Source organism: Phoca vitulina, unplaced genomic scaffold (assembly GCF_004348235.1).
Source record: "Phoca vitulina isolate PV1807 unplaced genomic scaffold, GSC_HSeal_1.0 scaffold14, whole genome shotgun sequence".
Classification (NCBI taxonomy): Eukaryota; Metazoa; Chordata; class Mammalia; order Carnivora; family Phocidae; genus Phoca; species Phoca vitulina.
In genome coordinates, this window is record NW_022589717.1 from 30157436 (window position 1) to 30172802 (window position 15367).

A 15367-nucleotide genomic window follows, 5' to 3' on the forward strand; every position below is an offset into this window, starting at 1 on the left:
GTGGTTTAGTATTAAATTTTACATTAGATTTATTGGGGAGAATAAATGTATACAAAGAATGTATGCATGTCAAGATTGCATTTAGTTCAAAATGTATATGCATACATAATTTTTTTACATAATTATCATTGTAGAATTGTTTTTCATCTTAAAATTTCACTTATGATTTTGTAAATGTTTCCATGTTCATATAGAGATATTATACTCATTATGTAACCACTGCATCTATTCCATTGTACTAATAAATCATCTTGTTTGTCCATTCTTCCACTGTTAAATATTTTCTAAATTTTTCACTTACTAGACATATGGCTATAATGTATTTCTGTACATAGCTGTTTTCTTTTTCAAAAATAATTTTCTTGGAATAAATCACTGAAGTGATGTTATCACAACAAAACTTTAAGAATATTAATACAACTCTTCTTACCTATGACCAAATTGCTCACCCAGAGGATTTTATAAGTTCACAAAGGGTAGACTGTATGCATTCTGAGTTTAAAAGTAGTTTGAAGCATGACAAGGTGGGAGCAGGCAAGGTTGAAGGCGACACGGAAGACAGGAAGGAGATGATTGCCAATATCCTGACAGGAGATGCTGTACATCCCAACAAAAATGGTAGCAGTGGATATAGAGAAGGAGAAGAATATAACAAATATTTAGCAGCTGGGCTTGGCGGGCTTGATGATACGGGGAAGGAAGGCTAAGGAAGACTGGAAGATGAGCCGTTGGGTTGTTTGATGGAATAGAACAGGTTTGAGAGGAAGGAGGATACTGCTCTGTGAACTATCCCACAGTCCAGCACAGTGGCTAGTACAATGAAGGCTTTCAGTAAGTGTTAGTTGAATGAACGCTTCACGCATACATAAATGAATGAGTACTACAAATAGTAAATCAATGTTCTTATCCCAGACCCTCACAGGTATTTGGTTGTATACTTAGAAGTTGATTTAATGCTTTTAACTCCTCATTAGGGTATTTTAAAATCAGGACTCATGACAACAAGGAAGTGAGAAAATTAGGGAAAAAATTGTGGAAAGGAAGACAATCCAAAGCCAAAGCTGAGGACTATAAAACAACCGATCCCCCGCTCATGAAATCAGTCAATTACTTTACATAGTCAACTTTATGCCAAATTACATAGACTTTGCTATTCCTTACAGAAAGTTGCCAATTCCTATCTCTGGCTGCTAAAATCTCAATATCCCTGGATTCAGAATGAAGTTATGGTTCCATTCCACTCACCTCATCAGTTACCAGTGAGAGAGAGAGCAGATTGTTGCCTAAGGCTCGCTGTTCTGAATTGCGTACAGTCCTCCCAGGGTGCCCACATCTGGCTACAGGGGTCTGGAGCTAAAAGGTTTTTCTGAGAGAATCCCCAAACAACCCTATAGGTCCAGTTGTATTTTGGGTACCATGAACCTTGGTTATGTGATTGTGACTTGTGTTTATGTTCTTATACCAAATTTTGTCTCTTAGGCCTAAACTGTATTCTCCAGTATTTGTCTTATATCCCCTGGAGGACAAAAGCTGTGATTTCCATTTTCTTTATAACTCCCTCAGAGTCAAGTATAAAGTTCAGTATAAACTAAGAACTCAGCAACTACTAACGATTGCCCACTTGGAATTACTGAATTGAAGGAAAATGATGGTTTTTAATGATCAATAAAAGGTACCATGTATCTAGTTTTAGGAAACAAAATGTTTATTGAATTGGCATGTAGATAAATTATCACGAGCATAAAACTGTTAGTGGAGTTCCCAACACGGGTTCTTTTTACTCTTAAAATGAAGTGAGGCTTTGTAAGTCCATTGTCCCAGAGGAAAATATTATATTTCTCTGTTCAGATAAAGTCCTCTAAAAAAAAGCAGATCACTTTTGAAATGGTCTTTTAAATGTCTCCAGCCTATGACCAAAACAAAAATAAAAAGATATAATTCTCTCAGTTTAAAAAGAAGAATGAAAGATGAATGACATGGAAAAAATACTTAGGCATTTTTAATGCTGGAATTTACTCTGAGTTTATTAGTTTAAACTAAAACATTTAAGAAATAATATAAACAAATAAATCAGCAAGACAAAATTACATGTTATCATTAAAATGCAAAATATGGCAACACTTTTATTATTATATATTTAAGAAATAAGCTAAAATGTTCTTTTCTTAAATAAACAAATTTTAAAAAACTCTGAGTTCAGTAATTTGGAATATAATCCAAAGTGAGTTTTAGTTTCCATATAAGACTAAATACTCTTAGTAAAAGACTTAAAATTAATAAATATAATAAGAGAAAATGAAACTTTCAGAAAAATGACTGAAACTTTGTGGACTAACAGAAATTAACAGTTTAATTCTCAGGGTAAAATGACTTAGTCGTATTCTATTTCAACATGGTGTTCTGGTCCAACCTGTTTGGCTCCCCCAAGGTGGTGCTGCTGTCCTTCTCCAATGGCTAATCTGTTGAATGGGATTATCTTCATGGTAGTTTTCTTCATGGAATACCACCGGGATTGCCAAGTGGCCCAAATAATGCCATTATCATAACCATTAGGAGTAGATGTTTTTGAGTAAGTGCCACCTGAAACAAATTTTAGATGTACGTATAATTGCTCTTGAATTTCCTTACCTCAGGAAGTCTGTAAAGAATGGCCTGTTTGTTACAAAATACATTGTCACTTACCTCAAATTTATCATTACCTACTATCTGAAAAATCCCTAAAGATTCCTAAAATCCCGATTTACAATTGAAGTACATTTATTATGAACCAACCTCTTATGTCTGTATTATACTTCTTGATCACATCCATACTTAAATGTGTTCCCTACTAACAGGGCTAGAACCCCAAATTTCCCCAATCAGTCTCTCTTCCTGAGCTTAGTCATCCTGGAATCAGCTATTATGGACCATCTGTCCACAAGCAAGTTAGAATGGCAGGAGTCACAATTCCTGATCATTTGACCTCAGGTCACCTAAAAACACAATTTCACTGAAAAATATAGGACTTTAGAAAACAGTTCTGGAAAGTTATTTTACATTTCCATTATATACTGAAAACTATGTTGATTTGCCTTCTCCTTGTCCTTGGACACCAGATCTTATGTAATTTTGTAAAGGATTGTCTAAATCCAATACTGGAGTGTACCATAGGCTACCAGCATGGCTATTCTGAGTCGTGGTTTGTAGGCGCAAAGATATTTTAGGTTTCTTAAAAAAAAAAAAAAAAAAGAACGTTGTGAAAACCAAAAGGTAAATTTAAAAAGCTTTTAAGAGGATTAGAATCATCTATTGGCTAGCACAGTACCCTGAAGAGGTAAGATTGCTTATCTTAATGGATCTTTCAGAATCAGTAGAGCTTCCCCAACACATACTTGTTGGGTAGTAATAATCGTTTGTCAGTAAGTTTACTGTTTAGAAGTATTCCTGCCTTAGAGCAAACTACAGCTTGCTACCCCCCCTCTCTAAAATAAGTGCCTACGCTTTTCAGGCTGGACTCCTTTTCTCTCAAGCTTTTTTTTTTTTTTTTTTACCATTACTTCCCTGCTCTTAACTCTGTTCCTTCACACTGGCTATATCTGTCACATAGCTCATGGGAAGCTGCACAAGGCTCATGTGTTAACAAGCATAAATATGATAATGTTAGTCCATCCAGATCACACATAAGTGTAGAAGTCTAGAAGAGATACCATAACCGTACGTGGTGGATTTCTTACAGAGGGGCCAATTTATGTCTAAGTTTAGTATCCAATTCTGGTTTAAAATGAAGAACTATATAATAAGCCCCCAATCTCTGTACTAATTATTTCTCATTTTCTTATATTATTTTTTACCTTTCATAAAAATATAAACTATACACTCGTTCGTGTATGTAAGGAAGAGAGCCATACCTTGGTAATAAACTCCATTGAGGTGGCCTGCGTGACACTTGTTCATCCACCAACCAGACCCATCCTGTTCGGCACAGTTTCCTTCGTACTTATCGTTGTCGTTGTCCCAGGTACTGAACTGCATGCCATTGTGGGATGTGAAAAATTTGTCACTAGGGTCATCGCCAAAGTCATAGCCATCAAAGGCATCTCCAGCCTCTCCACCAATAAAGTAGGCATACGTCAGGCGGTATTTGTCAGCTTCAGGTCCCACCTTGAACATGGCATAGTCTGCAGTACTATAAAGAAGGGAATAGAGACATCATATCTTGGCCCTCATTAGGGATCTCAGAAGTTCCCTTTTCCACAGGAAAATTATTTGGAATTTTTAACTTTGCCTCTTAAGTCTGAAATGTGCTCATTGAATCGAATTTCCTGCAAATCTGGCAAGAGGCGATGGATGTGTGAACCAGTTCAGAACTCATCAACACCACCCAGAATTGGTCTAGAAGCCTTCAGGGCATCCCAGTGAAAACTAAAAACATCAGCCATTTTAATGCTTTTTGCCTGTAGAATCCTAATATCAAATCCAGGTGTGTGGACGAATCTGACTAATTTCGTATTTTCCACCTTGAACTAAGTGTTTAGCATTGCACACAGAGTTATCATAAACCACAGCAAATGACGCTGAGTGATCATTAATTAATGCACCAAACTTGAAGGAGCTCAGCTCTATTAGCCACTCGTGGCATCTTGAAGGATGAGGTCCGAAAGGGATTTTTCTTTCCCAAAGCAGCATGATAGTGACAAGAAGGAGGGCTTCCTAGAGCATCACATAAAAGAAATGGTCCCTGTGTGGCCCACAAAATATAAGCTGTCATTATATTTGAGAGATTCTTCCCTGGGAAAAAGCTGTGAATAAGGGCCAGAGAGCGATTCTTTCCTGGGAAAAAGTTGTGAATAAGGGCCAGAATTCTATGGAGTGCAGGAAAGAATGGGCTTTGGTGTATGAATAGAAATTTTCAGAAAATATTTAGCCTCTTCCTTAATCTCCAGTACTTGGAAATTGGGAAGTGTTCTCATAGGAGAAGGTCTACTGACTATGGTACTTTCTGATTAAAAATACATGTTTGGAGACAATATATTTCATTATTTCATAAACATAACAAAATGATTAGATGTCTTTCTGAATTTTAACTAGGAATGCTATGCTCAAACCTCCCAGGTAACTGTGAGCATAGAGGGGACTTTATCTCACCAAAGGAGCTAGCTGATTTAATTTTAGGGTAGCTCATGGATTGACTGAATGAATTGTCATTAAAGCACCAGGGAATTTGAAAAGTCTGGATTCACTTTTCAACCAGAACAGTCATTAAGAGGACAGGCTGTGGGGTCAAACCATCTGAATTCAAATCCAAGTTTTACTGTTTACCAGCAACATGACCTTAGGAAAGTTAATCTCTAAAATGAGATTAGTAATAGTATCTTCCTCATGAAATAGTTAATTGGATTAGATTAAGTTTTAATTTCATGCTCATTGTCTGGTACAAATTAAGTGCTCAGTAAATATTAGCTATTAGTCTATATGTTTCCAGGGTAAGCAGATTACACCAAAACATTCTCCATCCTGGATGGGACCTATCTCTTTGAACTGCCCAAGAACCAAACCAACTCCTGGGGAAAATAGTTGGATGTGCCTTTTGCATTTGTCAGGCTGTCTTTGCTATTGGCCTATTGATAATTAGAAAGTGCACATTCCAGACAGTGTCTACAACAAAAAAAGCAGAAGTCCTTTCTAAACAGTACCTGGTTCTGCCATTCCAGTCCTCCAGCTGTATTCTTAATGCGTACGGTATGGCCGACTGTGTGCTGATCAAATGAATCTTCTCATTTCCCAGCCAAAATTCTGTGTTTCCAGTAGGAGACAGATGTCCAAATCCTTCTTTATATTGAATCCAATTTTTCTTGAAATTCAAACTGCCATCAAGCCTCTAAGTACACAATCGTATGGACAAAAGGAGAGAGTGGATTATCAGTGCACATAAAGAATATGCTATAAATATCTTGTTGAAAATCTGGACAGTATGATTCCACCACTTACTAAGTGAACTTGGGCAAGCTGCCTTAGTTTCCTCATCAGTAAAATTGGAATAATGATGCCTATTTCTAAGGGTTGTTGCAGGATTACACCAGAGAATTAAGAGAAGTACTGAAAAGAGTGTCTGGTACATAGCAAATTCTAAATCAGTGGAAGTTTTAAAAAGGCACGTAGAGGACTTCGGAACCCCAACTTGATATTGCTGATTTTTATACTGATGGTGGAAAGGTTAACTCATTGCTCAATCTGTGTTTGCCAAACGGCACTTCCAGCACTCACTCTTTCTGAGCGCCCCCTGCAGGATTAGTTGAAACAGTGATCAAAGATCAACAGATGGTTAAAGGATCTGCAATGGGTGTCTGGCTCTGGGAGAGGCAACAGAGGGCCCTTGTCTTGGAATAGCCCAACTGTATCCTCTGGGGGACTTTGTCTTTTCGTGATGGGCAGCCTTAGATCTTGATCTACCGGATGCAAGAGGTCCGTTTTAGTTCTTTGCCATTCCGATACTGTGATTATATGCTCTCATGAATCTAGAACATCAGTGCCAACATAGTGTAGAGTCAATAGCACAGATTGGAACAAGACTGCCTGGGTTCCAATCTGGACTCTGTTACTTATTATGTGACCTTGGGCAAGTTGCTGAACCTCTTGTGTCTAAATTTCCTCCTCTATAGAGGTAATGATTGTACCTCATAGGAAAATTGGGGAATTGTGAGGACTAATTGAGTTCACGTTCACAAAGTGCTTGCAAAAGTTTCTGGCATAGGGCGGAAGTTGATCTGAGTGTTTATTACATACACATGGGGAGGGGAAATACCTTCTGCAGCACTGTCCATCCATTTCCAGATCCATCAATTTCACAGTAGACTAGGAACTGCTGCTTAGCTTTCAGAGGTTTGATAAAGTAAAGCCCACTCTCCTTGGCCCCCTTATTGGCAATGTCTTGACAATCTGAAGGAAGCAGAGAAGGAGGAAAAGAAGGAGAAGAATAGTTTTACTGTGGTTTGAAATCCACGTTAGACTGTACCAGCCTTCATAATGAGCTTTTCACAGTGTTGCAAACTATTCACATCCCAAGAAGCATTTTCTTACTTCTCACATCATCATTCCTTTCAAACTAGTTTTAGCTACTCAAGAAAAGTCTAAGCAATTGAACACTTTAGATTTAATTGCTAAACATTTCCAAATTATTCCTATACATTCCTAAACATTCTCCTTTGCTTTATATATTTGCTGTGATAAGAATCATTCCAATATAAGCCTTTCACTTACCTTTCCCAGTTATATCATGTATTTGTACTGTGTCTCTGCAAGGTTCCTGACACTTTGCTTCAAGCTGGGCTACCTTCTGTTTCAGGTTATTGATCTTTTGGTTATTTGAGTTATATATTTCCTGTAAAAATCTACAAGCAGAAGAATAAGTTAACGGAGTATTCCTTTCAGATGAGTAATTCTGTATTTTCTTTACAAAATATGTTCTCAGGAAGTAATTGCTGATAAATTACTTCATTCTTGGAAAAGTTATAAAATTATGTTACTGAATTGAGATGAATTAAAGTTCTAAGCTTTTTGGGAAGGAAAATAACAGAGTCCTGGTCAATAAACGATGTCATCTTAAGCAGTCATCCCGACTTTTTTTTAAGTAGGCTCCACGCCCAGCATGGAGCCCAACGTGGGGTTTGAAACTCAAGACCCTGAGATCAAGACCTGAACAGAGATCAAGAGTGGGCTGCTTAACCAACTGAGCCACTCAGGTGCCAGGGTCATCCAGATTTTTAACATTCTGCATAAAGGGCAGCAGATAACAACCTACGGAGTGAGGAACCTGGTTAATAGGAAGACCACCTGATGTTTCTTAGGACAGAATATTCACAGGGAAAGAAAGATTCTGCTCAGTAATTCACATGGGCCAAAGCTATTCCTTTTCACTGTAGATCTCCTAAGGATCTATTTATGGACTTCAGTCTGTGACTTACATGGGAAACGAATCTGGGGCATTATTTTACATAAAATAAAACAACAGACACTTTCTCTTTCTTTTTAATGTTTCCATTTACATAGCTTTGGAAAGAGTCTGAGGGAAGTAAAAATCTGTTTTTGTAGTTTCTCACAGGGTTGCTTGTACATATTCAGAAATGACAGAAAACTATCTACAACGCATGCACCATTTTATCTTTCTTTGAAGTAAAAGAGAATAGAAAAACTATTTGACCACTTTTTTTCTCTCCTCAGCCTTAGAAAATTTCTGCACAATAGTCTCCTTGAACTTCAGTGATGGGCAATAATAATGCAAATTATAATGTTAATAATAACCCCCAAAATAATAATGGCCTCTGATACCAAACAGAAGATAGATCCCTTCTGGATCACTTCAGCCGCCATTTATCTCAAATTTCTTACACTACTTTGAGAACAACTGAGGGGGAAAAATTTGAGTAAGAAACTAAACTGTATCTGAGACCCTATGCTCAGAAAGTCTGTGATTCCCTGGGAAGTTGTCGACAGAGACATTTTACTTTAAAGTGAAGAGAGAATACAAGACTCCAGGTTCAGTGTGGTTCACAATCTTTGTTATGCTTGGCTTCTTAAAAAACGTTTTTTTCTGCTCTGCCTTCAATATAATATACTACTGTAGCCAAGATCCTCCCTCTACCTCTGCTTACTAATTCCCCACCACCGATTTGTTGGCATTTTTATTAAAAGAATTTCATTTTCAACAACCAAGTTCCTATCAGTTTGAATTCATGTTGTAAGTCCAAGATCGGTGAGGGGTGACCACTTTGATAATTCTGGTCAACACAGCATTTGAGAACATCTAGAACACCTTTCTCCCATATGATTATTAAAAAGCAATTCTAACCCCATGCGGTTCATAGTGCACTAAAAACTCCTACCTCCACTGTGTTCAAGGTGGTCAGGCATAATGCCAATTGGATTTCGTAAGTGTGGAAAAATAAAAAGGTTACTTCCACTGAAGCTTGGAATATTGAAAAAAAACTAAGTCCACCTTGGAAAGTAAATGAAAACAAAAATGGTTACCGAATATTCGATTCGTGTGATCCAACCAATGCCTCGTATTTTATAATTTCTTCCATCATTTTCTTGGAATCCTTGGTAGCACTCACGATCCCGTCTGTAATATGGGATCAGAGACATAAGAAGATGTGAGCAAATGGAGCCACTGAAGCAACAGCAAAGGAACGTCACAAAACATTGTCTCAGCAGTATTTCGTTTCTCACTTGGCTTTGGTGGCTCATTGGGGTTATAGGTGACTTGGATTGATTTGATCACTTCTTTAGCTTCTGCTGTTTTGTTTTCAGTTCGTCTGAAGATTTCTTCCAAAGACTGCAGATCCTTGTCTACCCCGGTTTGGTAAGTGGACAGGAAGTCTGCAATTCCACAGGTAGTTGGGCAGTAACTACCCTGAGAATACAACAGAGTGATTAGAAATCTTGATTTAAGAAAAGACTGCATAAAATCTACTAATAAAAACAGGTAAGACCTAGACGATGTTTAAAAAAAAAAAAGTTTTATTATTTATTTATTTTTTAAGATTTTATTTACTTATTTGGCAGAAAGAGACAGCAAGACAGGGAACACAGGCAGGGGGAGTGGGAGAGGGAGAAGCAGGCTTCCCGCCGAGCAGGGATCCGGATGCCGGGCTCGATCCCAACACCCTGGGATCATGACCTGCGCCGAAGGCAGACGCTTAACGACTGAGCCACCCAGGCCCCCCCCCCCCCCCACCGCTCCAAAAACCTTAAAATGCCAAATGATTTTTGTGAGAGAATCCCTTCCTTGCTCCGCCCCTCCCCACTTGACACACGGTGAGAAACATGAAAACTACTTACAAATCTTTCATCTAAGATGCAGCAGTTGTCTCTGGTAGCAACGTACTGGAGGAGAAAAACACAGAGATGTCACTAGTGTATCATATATTTTCTTGCTTTTCAGCTGTCCGTGTAACACAACGATGTTCTAGAAACAGCATACTTACTGCCAGGCATGTCGAAGGGAGCAGTAAAAGAGTATAGAAGTAGAGAATTAAACCCTGGTGCTTCAAGGACCAAGTCATGGTGTCGGGGCGCCCGGTGCTCCCAGCCCTGTTCTGTCAACACTGTGGCCTCTGGGGCTCCACTTGTCCCTTTATGTAAGCTCCAAGGGTGGCCAGCACGGCCAGTGGCTGGGGTTGATCACGGGGCCTTCTTTCCAGCACGGCGGGGAGGTCTTTCCCGGCTTTTTCCTCATCCTGGCTCCCACCCCATACTCAGTCAGGTTCCCAGCTTTGGCACACGGGTGTAAGCTCCTCCTTTTTGGCTCGGCTCAAACTTTCTCCCCCTGAAGTGCACATGCATCTGCAAAGGCTAGTGAAGCATTAGCCCTTGCTGTGCGGAGGGAGGGGGCCGGGAAGCTGCGTGTTGCAACCTCTTCTAGTACGGGGCTGAGAGCAAATACGGAGGGCTGACCTCGACCAGAACAAACCCGCCCCAACCTGAAGATGAAGCCTGGTGCCATAATCCTATTTAGCGCAAGTCCTTTCTTGGCCAAGGGAGGAGGTAACATACCTATTTTTAACCTGGGGCTGTGGCAGGAGGAGCCTTTGTCTGCCTGGTGGAAGCAGCAGGTCCCAATTGGGCAGTATTCATAGGAATGAATGAATGACCTGGAAATATATTCCTGCCCCTCTGTATTGACCATTTTCTTTGTGGTTTTTTTTTTTTTTTTAGTTGAGATGTAATTGATTGATAACATTACATTAGTTTCAGGTGTACAACATGCTGATTCCATAGTTGTATATATTGCAAAATTATCACCATCATAAGTCTAGTTAACATTCACACGTAGTTACAAAATACTTTTTTCCCCCTCGTATCAAGAATTTTCAAGATCTACTCCCTCAGCAACTTTCAAATATGCAGTGCAGTGTCATTAACTATAGTCACCATGTGGTACATTATATCCCCAGGTCATGTTTTGTTTTTTTTTTAAGATTTTATTTATTTATTTGACAGAGAGAGACACAGCGAGAGAGGGAACACAAGCAGGGGGAGTGGGAGAGAGAGAAGCAGGCTTCCCACTGAGCAGGGAGCCCGATGAGGGGCTCGATCCCAGGACCCTGAGATCATGACCTGAGCCGAAGACAGACGCTTAACCACTGAGCCACCCAGGCGCCCCCCCGCCCCAGGTTGTGTTTTATAACCAGAAGTTCGTACCTTTTGACCACTTCACCGGTATGTTGACCACTTTCACAGGCTCTCCCATTTGCAGTGAGCATTGAAGCTCCACTCTTCCCTTTGCCTGGAAGAATGAGCTGGTGTGGCACCACATCTACCACAGAGTGGAGACTGGAGCCTACTCTGTTTTCCCTGAGGATCCATCTTGTCACCTCAGAGGAAAACCTGGATATAGGGGCTGGGAAACTCCACATCCCATATATGTGACTAGAAGCATAGCTGGAGGAAAAGGGCAAAATGAGATATTGAGGAGGGGCTGTCCCTTTTCACTCTGCCCCTAGAGTTTCCTTGTATATTGGGAAAACATGTTTATCTTCATCTCTTATTGATAATTTATAATTGTGCATTACCACTATTATTAATACCCCTGTTTTTTATTATCCCTCATTTTGTCCTCTGAAACCAAGCTTAGTGCAAATTTTCATTAAATATATTAATGGAAGAAATACATCTAGATTGAAAAAAATACTAACACTTCGTTGTTTAATCCTTACAAAGGAGTATTCATTTTGACTTAAAACAGATAAATGTTCCTACTCGGTAAATAATCCATAATCATCATAACAAAGTGAATATAACAAAATCAAGTGTGTTGCCTTTTCTTTCCGTCTTACTAGCTGTCCTCTCTGACTTACCAGTTATTGCCAAACACATCACCATACCTCCAACCCATCTTCTTCACCCTCCTTCCTTATCACTCATCTAATTTGTTGTCAAAACTTGCTATTAAAACTATTTTCCCACTGTCACTTCTACTTTCTTTCTACTTTCTATTTCCACGGCCAACACCATAGAGGAGGCTTTTTTATTTCTTGTCTACACTGCTTGTGTAGACTGCCTGTTAACTTACTTCACTTCCAACATTCCAGTCACTTCCTCCTCCAAACCATTTGTCACACTGTTGGCAGATTCCTCTTCCTATAAATGTAGCTCTGATCCTGACATTCACCTGCTCAAAACCTTTAATGACTTCCTATCTTCTATCGTAGTGAATGTAAACATAAGAAATGTCCTTCCTACTTTCACTGCACTTTCTCTCTTGATTCTATTTCCAATACCCTTTAGTCCAGCCAGACTGAGTTGTGTAACATCCCCTTAGGATGCACCATCTAGTCCTACCTTTCACATGGTGTTCTTCCTATTATATGTCACTCTGTCTGCCTGGATTGACTTCATATACACTCCTGCATCCTACACAACCTTAAGGCCCTGTTTTATGATTCCTACCCCTCCAAAACTGAAACCCCAATTCTGGAGGCCAGCTCTACCTCTTTCATAGCACTTAGAGCAATTTTCTGTTATATATATACATGCTGTGGCTGCCTTATTAGATTGTAAACTTAATTTCATGGGTATTGCACCAAGCAATATTTAACACTCAGTAATGACTTGATGACATTGAATTGAAGTGGGCTGAAAGTAAGCCTTTAAAATTATTCAGTTATGGCATTAGCCTGGTGTTAGGACAATTAGGAAGCTATCTGGGGAAAAAAATTAAGTGTCATGTGTACCTAACTTCTTAAGCCAAAAACAAATTCCAGATTAATGGGCACCTGGGTGGCTCAGTCGGTTAAGTGTCTGACTTTTTTGGCTCAGGTCACAATCCTGGAGTCCAGGGATGGAGCCCTGCGTTGGGCTCCCTACTCAGCAGGTAGTCCACTTCTCCCTCTGCCCCTCACCCCGCTTGTGCTCTCTCTCTCTCTCAAATAAATAATAAAATCTTTTTTTAAAATTCCAGATTAAATAAATATTTAAATATAAAAATACTAGAGCACTGTGAATTGTGTAAGACTGATGAATCACAGACCTGTACCTCTGAAACAAATAATACATTATGTGTTAAAAAAAAGAAAAAAGAAGATAGTAGGAAGGGAAAAATGAAGGGGGGAAATCAGAGGGGGAGACGAACCATGAGAGACTATGAACTCTGAGAAACAAACTGAGGGTTCTAGAGGGGAGGGGGGTTCGGGGACGGATTAGCCTGGTGATGGGTATTAAAGAGGGCACGTACTGCATGGAGCACTGGGTGTTATACGCAAACAATGAATCATGGAACACTGCATCAAAAACTAATGATGTATGGTGATTAACATAACATAATAAATTAAAATTTAAAAAAAATACTAGAAAAATAATGAGAGAAATCATTCATAATACTTGAGTATGGAAGGTCAATTTAAATATGGCACAAAACCCCAGAAAAGGTTGTTGAATTTTGACTACATAAAAAAACTTCCTAGCCAAACAAAACAAAACACTATATACAAAAGGCAAAATACAAAAGACAACAGAATATATACACATACATGTTAGCATATACACCAAATATCATTTAAAGATTATACACTAGAGTCTACAGAGGTAGAAGAATGAAGGACAAAGTTGGGGAAAAGGCTTCATTTTTTCTGTATACTCTGTCTTTAGAATTTTGAATCTATGCACATTTTACTTCCCCAAAGTACATATAATTAAAACATGTAATTAACGATCATTCACAATGATTTATTTGTTGTATTAGTAACTATTTCTTGATTCTTAAAAAGTTAAATATAAAAGATGACGAAAGGATTGCCTTCTAAGGAGAGTGTAGCCCTATTGAAGAGAATATGCATACGTAGTTGTTAAGAGCTCCGGAGTCCATCTGCCTGGGTTTAAATCCCATTTCTACAACCCACAAGGTATGTCACTCCGTACAAGTCACTTAACCTCTCTCAGTTTCAGTATCTGTGTTGATAAAATAGAAATCATATTTATAATATAATGCCTACTTCATAAGATTGTTACCAGGATTCAATGAAATAATGTGCTGAGCACATTGCCTGATTTATGGAAAGTGTTAAGTAAATGCTTATAAGGATTATGAATTACCAAATGTTTTCAAGTGAAAATTGGAACTTGTAAAAATAAGTACTTCATTTCATAAAATTCTAAGGTTGACCATTATTGGTAGATTTGGCTCATGGGGAGCAAGCTTTGTTGTTCAGGCTATAGAAAGTTTTCTTTAGTAAATGACCTATTGTAACTAACCGCAGTTTAATTCTGTAATGCTCCCTGAAGAAGAAAGCATCTGGTTGTCTAATTTAGGTGGAAATTCCATCAAAATTAATTCCGTCATTCCAAGATGAAATGCTAATGGAACTGGACTGCATGCCTTGGGAGAAGGTGTACTTCCTATTAGTACAAGAGTTCATGCAGAATGTGTTCTGACAGAGTCTGTTGTCACAGTGGTTCTCTTTGCTGAAGACCATCAAGTGTTGCTTTGTTGAATTTAAGGTAACAATTCATTACTTTGTGTTAAATTTTATATTTATACACACACACACACACACACATATAAAATCTCATAAGCACAAGGTTGATAGACACTTAAATTGAGGAAACTGGACATTCGTTCATATCCAATTTTTTTAAGTAAGGCTCCACTCTGGGTGTGGAACCTAATGTGGGGCTTTTGAATTCACTACCCTGAGATCAAGACCTGAGCTGAAATCAAGAGTCAGACACTTAACCGACTGAGCCACCCAGGTGCCTTGTATCATATCCAACTTGAGAAGTATAGTACTTGTATTTTTGGCTTTTACTGACTTGCATTGGACCTGAAATGCATAATCATACTTTTAGAGAAAAGGCTTGCTTTTTGCCACAATCTCAATCAGAATTTTATTAGATAAGATGCTCTTTGAGAGGAAATGACCAACAGTGATTTAGTAGCCTACATCGGCCCTGCATTCAGTCTGGTATCTCTTAGGTTTGTTAAATTTTAACTAGTTATTCTCTTCCACATTTGGGCCATTTTTTTTCTCTGATAAATTATAAATGATTAATGAATTCCAGGAAAGAAGAATATTTGTTAAGTCAGATTTCTTCTACTTCTAGGTCCATTTTCTGAGGAAATAGCTTGTGTAGTGTTTAAGCCAAAATTATCATTTCATTTAGTTCAGAGGTCAGTGGGTCTGTTTATTGAAATAATAATCTCCCAAATTGCCTATTACCCAACTGTTTGTGCTCTGATTTGAAAATACAACATCTACTGCTAATGGTCTTCATATATTGATAGTTTACTCTATGAACCCCTTGTCTGTCTTGTTCATCTGTGCTCCAAAATTGTTTGCTGAATTTGTATTTGATTATGTAGAGTTAATTTAAGACTTCTTGACCTGGTGACAAG

General features: G+C 38.5%; 1 protein-coding gene across 2 annotated transcripts; it reads right to left on the reverse strand.

The window, feature by feature from the left end:
* Window positions 1-1706: 1706 nt before the first annotated feature.
* On the reverse strand, window positions 1707-10304 carry FGG (fibrinogen gamma chain). Of its 2 annotated transcripts, XM_032412727.1 has the most exons (10): window positions 9963-10304; window positions 9817-9861; window positions 9205-9388; window positions 9004-9097; window positions 7237-7367; window positions 6782-6915; window positions 5673-5857; window positions 3888-4165; window positions 2411-2580; window positions 1707-1907 (listed from the first exon to the last, which is right to left on the reverse strand). In XM_032412727.1, the coding sequence occupies exons 1-10, from the start codon at window positions 10038-10040 to the stop codon at window positions 1893-1895; spliced, it is 1314 nt and encodes a 437-aa protein (XP_032268618.1). In that variant the 5' UTR covers window positions 10041-10304; the 3' UTR covers window positions 1707-1892. The 2 variants fall into 2 exon arrangements, with proteins under 2 accessions (XP_032268618.1, XP_032268617.1); XM_032412726.1 differs by lacking the exon at window positions 1707-1907 and having other exon boundaries at window positions 1910-2580.
* Between the last annotated feature and the right edge of the window lie 5063 nt (window positions 10305-15367).